The sequence below is a fragment of the Spodoptera frugiperda genome, chromosome 30 (assembly GCF_023101765.2).
Source record: "Spodoptera frugiperda isolate SF20-4 chromosome 30, AGI-APGP_CSIRO_Sfru_2.0, whole genome shotgun sequence".
NCBI classification, from domain to species: Eukaryota; Metazoa; Arthropoda; class Insecta; order Lepidoptera; family Noctuidae; genus Spodoptera; species Spodoptera frugiperda.
This window is the reverse complement of record NC_064241.1, coordinates 11,913,160-11,923,237: the sequence shown is the minus strand read 5'-3', so window position 1 is coordinate 11,923,237 and position 10,078 is coordinate 11,913,160. Positions and strand designations below refer to the sequence as shown.

Genomic DNA, 10,078 nt, shown 5'->3' with positions numbered 1-10,078 from the left:
AGCAACTACGCAATAGGAAAGGGGAAACAAGTCCAGAGATTACGAGACAATAAATCAAGTAACGTTAGTAAACTTCCTGGTTATCGCTCTTGTCAAACAAATTGTTGTATTTGTTATGCATCACTTACACAACAATCATAATATTTGCCACTGTTGGAGTTGCGATACACTCCCGCCAGATGGCAGCACGTATAAACACTCGCTCAAAATGAAATAAAAGGCACAAAATGAAATTCTTAATAATAATTTATTGCAGACACAAACTGTTCAGTTCAGTGACCCCGCCGAACTGAATTTGGTGTACCACCCACATTTTGCGATCAATTATAAAATTACCTAACATTATGTACAAGTAAACTAAGACCTTATGAACATAAAATAAATAACCAATTTCTTCTAATAACTGAGTTACGAGCAAGATTACAGCTATTACGTCGTCCAAACTGTGCACAGAGTATGCGACTCTCTTCCACTCTAAGCGGACGGTTTTATCTTGCTAAATTCAACCTTACACATAGTAAAATAAACTGCAATTTAGCAAAATTCTTGTTATCAATAGTTGCAACTCCTTGCAAGTCCAAAAAAACATAAAACAACTAATTTGTACAAAGTCACTTATTAAAAATTGGTTCGTAATCCAAGTATTTGTAGAACACACAGCTCCATAAAGTAGTAAAAAGACAAGAGAATCGCATACTTTGTGTTTAGCAGTAGCGCAGGCCGCAGACTCCACTAGATCTGTACATTACTCTTGCTTGAAACAGATATGTAGGCAGTTAAATACACGTACAGATTATCCATCACTTGTAATGAAACTTGAGTATCAAATATCAAATAAAATATAAAAAAATCCTTAACGTATTCCAATTCATTCCTCAGTGAAGAGCCAACAGGCCCGCGCTACGTAACGATACAACATAAACAAACAAAAAAACAATTTGTTTTACATTGTGTTTAAAAAATACGAGATCATTGTTTCATGTGTAAAATATATATCGTTATAACGTTACTCTGAGCTTCGCGAGACTCGACGATGTTTTAAAAGATCACATTTTAGATATAGTACGGATTGCTCAGTCAGACATTTCATTAATACATTTTCAACCTAATTACACAAGTATAGGCCTCAAAATCTATTAGCGAAATTCACAAATTTGCGACCGTATTTTGTCAGGACTGCATACCCTGGTTCTTTAAGTATTGCTCACGTACGTAAACCAGGTACAACATGTGAATAACATTTTTATAAAGATTTGTACAATAAATAACATTTCTAAGTTCATTTGAGAACTAGAATTTCTAAGTACAGATGCCAGCTCATGCTTCCTCATCCTGTCAAGTATCATTAAAAGATTTTCAACCTTTTCCTATAGTGATAAAGTAGAAAATTGTTAGTCGTCGAGCCTCGCTTCGTGCCGCCCCGAGCAATATGAACACAGCTGGTGTGATTCATGACAGAATATATATCAAATTATAGAAAAATATACCTAAAGTACATTTGTGAACAAATTGTTATATAGCACGGACTCTCAGAGGTCCCGGCCTCTTTAGTTTGACACTCCTAAGTCACTGCGCAACAATCCCGTGTAATCAATATCAGCAAAGAGGAACTCCTTTGATAAAAATAAATTATTTATTGATATAAATCACATTATTGCTTATATCTCTGCGACACTGATTACACGCGACTGCGCTTACTATAATAGTTTACACTGTCGATGATAAATAACAATAAGTTACCAACAAATGCTGAATTGCACTACTTGTCTAATGTTTAGGCAGATACCGATGTAAACATACAAATATTTGTGAAACGAAATATTCATTATTAATAAATCCCTCCAATAAAAATGTCATAAACGCGTCTCGAACGCTTTAATTTTGGTAACATGTGCTTCCCGTATCCAGTCTGTTCTCAACTGAAAGTTGTCGCAAGTTTATACTCATACAAAATAATTGTCTCTAAGTTATTTTCGTCATCTTGTAACAACTTCTAATTGAAAACAAGCAAACAGTATTGTATCTATATTCACAGTTGCAGTGCGAGAGAGAGCGCGTACATTTGATGTAATATCTCGCTCACACTGCGACTCGAGAGTACAATGGCCACGATCCCTGTCACAAACAACAGAACACACATTGTAATCACCTCACACCTTATGTAAAAAACGGAATAATACGTAGTAACAATACAAAAAGTAATAATAATAAATTAAATGTAATTAAATTGATATTTACATAAATTAATCTAAATAACGTAAATGTTTAAAATACTTTTACAATGAGTTATTAGTATCACCCTTAGGGTATGTCCATTTGACTAAATCTTCATAAAGTTACTCGTTACAGCTCGCGACTGACGGCCGTGGCTGCGCTGCACCGGCCAGGCGTACATCTTTGTTATTTTTAAATAAATTATTAATAATAATTACCTGCTTTTGAGCTCTACCTCTAACGGGTATTTAAAGTAATTCAGTCGTTGTTAAATACTTATGTGTATCACTCCATACAACTAGATTTAATTTCAAGTCATTGGTTAAAATATGTTACAAATATTATTTTAAATCTACTTTTCATTGTTATAAAAAAATAACGACGCCTAGATCAGATGCAGCGAGCTACGACCGCAGCAACAAGCATATAGAATGGAAGCATAGTGAAATAAATTTAATATAAGTAGAAAAAAATATAAGAGTAGCGGGGTACCTATACCGAAATGCCCTTTATTAATTTGACTATTTAATTACATAGTTGACGCACCACACGTTATACACGCGCACTAAATGTATGTCACAACCAGAGCCCCGCCTGCGCGGGGAGAAAGCTACGTCAGTAACACAAGTCGCAGTACTGTGTCCGTGGTACAGTTCCGATATACCGCCGAGCAGCGGAGCGATCAATATGAGTCCGACTGCTCAGTCTATAAGGCACAAAAACAAACTCGGCGTACGATCACGCACTCTAAACATTTCGTGGGTCCGCTAGGAGTCCTGCTCGCGTCTAGACTAACATGTCGCGACGTCCCGCTGAAGGAAAGTCTACAACGTCTGGTGCGCCACACTCTCACCTCGACACTCTCCGCCACACCAGTCCTCCCCGAAATGTACACGCTTGGTCCTGTATTTACAACAATTACAATAAATTCAAATTGAACTAGATATTTACAAGCAGCCCGCCGAGAGCCTCGACGCCGTGGATCGCGATGAGAAGGCTCGCGCGGCTAGGCCTCCGTGGCCACGGGCTCGCGCGCGTGGTGGATCTTGACGTGCTTGTTGTGGTTGGACTTGTTGCTGGACGTCTTGCCGCAGACGGCGCAGGCGAAGGGGCGCGCGCCGCTGTGCACCTTCATGTGCTCGGCCAGGTAGTAGGAGCGGTGGAACGACTTGCCGCACTCCGCCACCTTGCACACGTACTTCTTGGCCGACTCGTGCTCGCGCACGTGGCGCTGGCAGTTGTACTTGCGGATGAACTGGCAGCCGCAGTAGTTGCACGTGTACGGCCGGACCGACTTGTGCGCGTTCATGTGCGAGATGTACTCCGACTGCCGGATGAAGGCGCCCTTGCACAGATTGCACTTGAACGGCTTGGAAGACCGGGACATGTGCGTCCAGCGGTGCAGCTTGAGGTTCCACTTGGTGGTGAAGGACTTGTTGCAGATGATACACACGAAGGGCCGCTGGCCGCTGTGGGTCTGCAGGTGCGTCCGCAGGTTGGATCTCAGGTACACCTGCAATGTACGCAAATACAGGTATTTCATTAGCATGCAGAGACACCGATGGATATACGACGAATATGAAGCGAGAGTTATGTACCTGTTTGCAGACGGGGCACTGCACGTTCTCGTTGTTGCCCTGCAGGCGGTCGGCGAGGAAGTACTGGTTGTGCGCGCGGCGGATGTGGCGTGTGAGCGAGGCGGCGTGCACGAACTTGTCGCTGCAGTAGTCGCAGGCCCGCGGGCGGTCTGCGTGCGTCTCCTGGTGCCAGCGCAGCTTGGCGCGCGAGTGCAGCACCAGCCCGCACTGGCACACGAAGTCGCGCACCTTGCTGCGCTTGTGCAGGTGGTGCCGGTCCCTGCAACCACGGGGCGTTAACAACATAGTCATCAACGGGCCCTACGAGGTATTGGCGACAACCTCCACGCTTGGCAAGCCATTTGGATATGACATTTTACTTAGTCAATGATATTTATACATCATCACCTACAAGATATTCACTACTGAACAATGGCTTTTCCCGTAGCCCACCGAACAACATAATACACTTCGACAAGGTGTTTGTGTATATTTCAATGTTAATGATCTACTGTGACCTATTACGAAAATAAACTCACCACATTGTAAATAATTAACAAAATATATAATGTAAATAAATGTAAATGCTCCTCTAAAGTAAATTAAATATCAATATCAACACCATTTTAAACTTAAATATAAATAAAAACAAATCTTAAAACACATGTAAACAAAATATTATTATGACAACATTGATTTCGCAACTTGACATTTGACATCTTATTTGTCAGTGAACTAGATTTTTATAAGGAGTTTGTGTTTTAATTCTATTTTATCTATACTTATGAATTTGTGCCTAATTCATCTGAGATAAATAGCTTCCTATGCAGAATAGTTACTGGTTACTCCCGCATCCTGACGACCACTGGCCACTTGGCGACCTTGGCCAGAAGTAGCCAAGACTGTCGCTGGCGACGAGACGTCACTATGGCGTGCCTCATAATGTAACATTCTCAGCGTTATAAGCTTTGGAAGCACGTGCTTTCTTAAAGTTACGAATCACTGTACTTAATTTTACTCAAAAACCCCTTTATTTTCGTGTGTATTGTTAACAAATTAGAGTGCATTGCAAAAGATGGCTCTTATTTCAACATAATTATGTTCAGAAAGGTCCAAGTGCCGTGTGTGTACCTGTGCTGCACCATGTTGGAGTACCGGCGGAAGGTGTCGTCGCAGAGCGTGCACTTGACGGGCGCGCGGCCCGTGTGCACGTTGTGGTGCTCCATCAGCTTCTGCCGCGTCAGGAACCGCTTCTCGCACACCTCGCATCTGGAACACGGGCCAAACACTCACTTACTTATGCCGAATTTGATATTATTATATCAATGATACAAAATTGTTAGAAAAATACAAAAAGGGCACCAACCACACTTACTTATAATTCTTAATTCCTAAATGTGTCTTTATATGCAGCGCGAGGTTTGCTCGCCTGAAGAAACATTTCCCACACGTGAGGCACTCGAGCGGATGTATCTTGAGATGTTCGTGAAATAATGTCTCTGTAACTTGGTCCACTTTACACGTGGGACACACGTAGTCTTTCCGTTTTCTCTTAACTTCTTGTTTGATCAGACGGTCTACTTCTATCTTAGGCTTGGCTTCTTCCACTTGAATATTCTCATACACTTGCAGTATCGAGGACGATATCGAATCTTTAGAGTCAATCGGCGTTAGGAGGTTATCTGAAATGTGATGAGTAATAATATAATATGATGAATGATGAGTAATAATAACTTCAGGAAAAATGAGAAGTCGTCGATGGCGTGACAACATGGAGGTAAAAAAACTCGTGCAGAGACGAATGCAATGAGCAAAACATTCGCAGTGATTTTGTCTGGCACACCAGGATTGTAGAATATAGAGGGAGCTTACTGGTGTCGTCCGGTTTCTCCTCCTTCATGATGGCCCGCGCGGTGACGAGGCGGCTGTAGGAGGCGGGCGCGTGCGGCGCGGCGTGCAGCAGCGCCTTGTGCGCGCGCAGCTCCTTCAGCGTGGCCACGCTGGCGCCGCACGTGCCGCACGTGTGGCGCCGCGCGCGAGCCCCGCTGGCGCCCGCCCGCGCCCGCCCGGCGCCGCCAGCGCCCCCAGCGCCCCGCCCGCCGCGCCCCGCCCGCCCTGCTCCCCCTGCAGCGGCCCTGTTTGCGTTCACCACCGCCGGCGACGGCGTTGCTATCGGCACGTCCTCGTCACTGTAAACATTAAACAACGCAATCACAACACAATGCCTCCACTAATAGAAAAAAATAAAAATGTCATTAACATCTTCGATTCAGTATAAAATTAAACTTTTAACAAATATGACATTCAAGAAGATTGAAACATTCTCTTGAATCATTTTGGTATAAATTACAAAGGTGTGACTTACATGACTAACATAGGCTCCTTGTCATTAGCGTCCACGTCTGAACCGTCGGAGGCAGACGCCCAACTCTCTCTGGCGATCAGGTCATACGGCTCCGAGGGCGTCACCTCGGAATACATCTGGAAATACCAAGCCACAACTAAAAAAACGTAACTCTACTCTCAACAAATAGTGCTTTACTAAAATATTTAGTGCTACTAAATACAAAAGACTAGATAATATAAAACTGACTGTTGACTGTACAAAACACGGAGTGAATTGAAGTTTATGATGAGTTGAATATTTAAGTGAAGTAGACGATGCCTTACCCCGCTCCAGGGCGACTCCATGTCCCCGTTGCTCTCCTGGCCGCTGAGCTCGCCGCGCGGCGGCATGCGCTCGTCGGCGCAGATGTTGAGCGGCGCGTCGCTGTCGCTGCGGCTCTCGCTGAGCACGTCGGCCTTGCTGTCGGGCTCGCAGCCGTCCACCTCGACGTCCGCCTGCACGTCTCTAGCACCTAGCTCGGAATAATCTATCCCGTTACTCTCTGCTATCTTGTAACTCTCGTGTATAAAGTTGGGCAGCACAAACTCGTCGTCTTTCTGCGACGGCTCGCCCCACAGGTACATACCATCTTTACCGCCATCCTTAAACGACGCCGCCTCACGTTCCGCATCAAACGCTTCGACGCGATCTGGAGTAAAGTAATCCGCGTATATGTTGTCCCCAAAATAATTTTCGTTCATCATATTGACAAATTGCTTGGTTTTTGATGTTCCTTCCAGATTTAACAATTCTCGGTCATTAGCTTCCTCGTTGAAACCCTCGTTGGACATATTGCCGTAGTTAATAACATTAATAGGTCGCAATGAGTCTATTGAATTTAGCATACGGTCAGATGGAGTCATGGTCTCATTACTAAATGCTCCTTCATTGCTTGAGTTTATTTCCTCTTTCACCTGTATGAGGTCCATGTTGCCACCAAATTCAGACTGATTCAGACTGCCAGCTTCCACTTGTTCTATATCCATAGATTGTTCCTCTGTATCAGCATCAAAGTCATTGTTCTCATCACCCTCCTTAATTTCTTCAACAGATATTGTTTGCAAGAGATTACTCTTTTCTTTGCAGTCTGTCTTATCAGTTTGGTGCATTTTATTCATAGTAAACTTTTCAGGAGTTCTGCAAGCTGATGATGATGAAGCCATAGAGTCTCTTTGCTCAATTTTCTTTGAAAGACTCACAGTTAAGGACTTGGCATTCTTAATTTGCAAAACTTTCTTGTGCTTCTTAACAAAGATATTGTTCAGTCTTAGTGTGTTGTGCCTGTAAGGCTTCTGGGGAAGTTGGGTCTTCTTTTCTGGAAGAGCTAGATTACTACGGCTAATTTGATTAGTCACCGGCTTAGGAGATATTGAGGTTCTATCAGTAGAATTGTCACCATTCTCTGACAACTCACTACATGGTGATATGGAAGGTTTCTCATTGCATATTAAATCTGGCACAGGACAGCTATCTGAAAAGTCTGTATCCAACTTATTATCTACAGAACTTTTACTTGGATTACCAACATTTTTTATCACAGAAAATGTATGGGATGCCATGCTGTCTCCACTAGACATTGAAGGCTGGGTGTCATCAGAAGACATTTGGTTGTTATCCTCTAAATCTGGGAGGATCTTTTCAGGACTATCTACTCGTTCCACAGGGTAGTCTGACTCACTAGGGCCAGTAAGATCCATGACGGTGTTTACCATATTCTTGTGATGTTGCACAGGAACTTCAACCTTGATGTTACTCAGAATCTTTAAGCCCTTAGTACCACCTGACATTTCTAACTTGGCATCAACATTGTCTGAAGATCTGTCAGTGCTGTCGGCAGGACTGTTCGCAACTGGCTGGGACATAGAAGAACTAGGATCTTCACAAATATTGTCAGTAGCAGGGGCAACCAGTGGGCCTACCTCAATAATAAGTGTTTTTGGATCATTCATACTCTGAACAGACTTGTCCATTGATATGCTGGGCATCATAGCTCCGGTATCATTATACATAGATGTGGGACATGCTTTGCTCATCATTTGTTGAGGTGTTGTGTACATACATGAAGTATTTCCGAACTGATCAACAACCATCACATTCTGATACATAGAGCTAGCCTGAGACAAGTTATTCACATTCTCGTTTCCAAGTAATGTAGGCATTGTGGTTATGAATGGCTTTCCATCTATATTGTGCACCATTTCTCTGTAGATAATTTGTGAGTTTTGGGTAACAACAGTAGTCCCCGGAGTGAATGCACTAGTACAAGACATTTGGTTGAGAGGGTTGCTACCTAGTGGAGGTGGAACTGTTTTGGTATCAATCTGCATCTGTGGGTTTGATATACCTCCTGTCATGATCATATTGTTTTGCACATTCTTCTGTACAAAAGTAGGTGCGGATGGCACCATTACCATGGGTTTGACCCCTGGGCCTATATATTGCACACCACCCATGTTGGTCTTAAGTAAAATGTTATTAGGTTTAGGTAGAACTTTGACAAGGTCACCTGCTTTCCTACTTGATGTTGGTAACAATTTCATATTGGGAGCAGCCATAGTTGGCACATTGTAAGGAAACATATTGTTGCTACTGTCCATTGCACTATATTCAGCACTTCGAGAAAACTTGATCTCTCTGTCTTCTTGTTGGTCCGGATAGTAAACAAACTGCTGGTCAAAGTCTGGGACTGGAGGAGATTGAAATGTTTGCTGAAGCTTATCTGCTTTTAAAAGAAATGGATTGTTTCCATGTTGTCCTACACTACTGCCAGGCAAACCATGGTTCTCAAAACCCATATCCAACATCCTGATATCAGGTGTGCCATTCCTAGACGTACTTGACAATGGTGTTGATTTAGAAGTTCTGCTTGGTGTTCTACGCCAATAACGATCATGTTCATTGCTCCGTGATGCAGGCCACTTGGTACTGTCATCTGTAGCAGGAGTCCGTGACCTGCTTCTGAATGATCGTTCAGAATGTGCAGGTGTAGAAGTTCTACTACCATAATTGGAGCTTTTAGAGTTTGATGCTATACTACACAAAGCTTTTATAACTTGGTCTTTGGGATGTGTATCCAAATGGGACTCCAAGGTGATCCCATTGTGAAGGAACAGCGTGCATACGGGGCACTGCACCGCGAGCTGATCCATGTTGCTGTCGGGGGCTGTTCACACGGTGACAAAAGCAATGGCGACACGGCCCGCAGCGCAACGTTGCGTTCGTATCAATACAATGTCGTCACAGCACGCGCACTTAGTCCGCGGAGGCAGGCCGCACAATGTCCGTGACGCGCATATCTACTATTCACACGTAAGGCTCTCGCTCGACCCACAACAATACATATCTTCGTTGCACGTCGTCTCCTTATCGATCTGTCAGACAAAATACTCTATATAAATATACGACATTAAGTCCACAACATCACATTCTACAAACTTGTTCAACGTGCAAACAGAGGACAAAAGAAAACAAAACCCCGAGATAAAGGCCATTGAGACATAAAAAAGTCGAGCATTATGTACAATGAAGAATGAACTGGATAACGATTTTCTGTCCGAAACACACGAACAGTACTCACCTATTATATTTTTTGTCATGTATAGTCCATGACATCGATTACTCTAAATAGATCCGTTAATTATTTACGACTAAGCTAAATCTAAAAATATTTCCAAATAGTCAGACATATTGCAGACGTCTTGTTCACGTTCACACACAAACTTTTATATTCCGATACACGAACCCGAACATCAATATGCGCTCGTGGCGATGTGCTATAATCGAATTTCTATACGTTTTTCTTATACAAACGAAACACTGCTAACACTGTATGCGTCAAACGGAATTTATTCATGATATTAACCATAGAGAATTAAAACTGGAATGATTTTGGTTTCCTGTT

General features: G+C 42.8%; 1 protein-coding gene across 2 annotated transcripts; it reads right to left on the bottom strand.

Moving 5' to 3' along the window:
* Positions 1-228: 228 nt before the first annotated feature.
* Positions 229-9,933, bottom strand: LOC118269555 (uncharacterized). 2 transcript variants are annotated; one of them, XM_035584699.2, is made up of 9 exons: positions 9,755-9,933; positions 6,764-9,548; positions 6,462-6,649; positions 6,157-6,272; positions 5,664-5,980; positions 5,167-5,473; positions 4,923-5,060; positions 3,813-4,071; positions 229-3,727 (listed from the first exon to the last, which is right to left on the bottom strand). In XM_035584699.2, exons 2-9 carry the CDS (start codon positions 9,324-9,326, stop codon positions 3,221-3,223), a joined length of 4,395 nt encoding a protein of 1,464 aa, XP_035440592.2. In that variant the 5' UTR covers positions 9,327-9,548; positions 9,755-9,933; the 3' UTR covers positions 229-3,220. The 2 variants fall into 2 exon arrangements, with proteins under 2 accessions (XP_035440592.2, XP_035440591.2); XM_035584698.2 differs by having other exon boundaries at positions 6,462-9,548; positions 9,755-9,931.
* Positions 9,934-10,078: the final 145 nt, after the last annotated feature.

Coding starts and splice junctions, on each gene's coding strand:
- LOC118269555 (XM_035584698.2), bottom strand. CDS start 9,326: ATGGATCAGCTCGCGGTGCAGTGCCCCGTATGCACGCTGTTCCTTCAC. Junction 5,981..6,156: donor AAGGAGCCTATGTTAGTCAT/GTAAGTCACACC, acceptor TAATGTTTACAG/TGACGAGGACGTGCCGATAG. Junction 3,728..3,812: donor AGTGCCCCGTCTGCAAACAG/GTACATAACTCT, acceptor CGTACATTGCAG/GTGTACCTGAGATCCAACCT.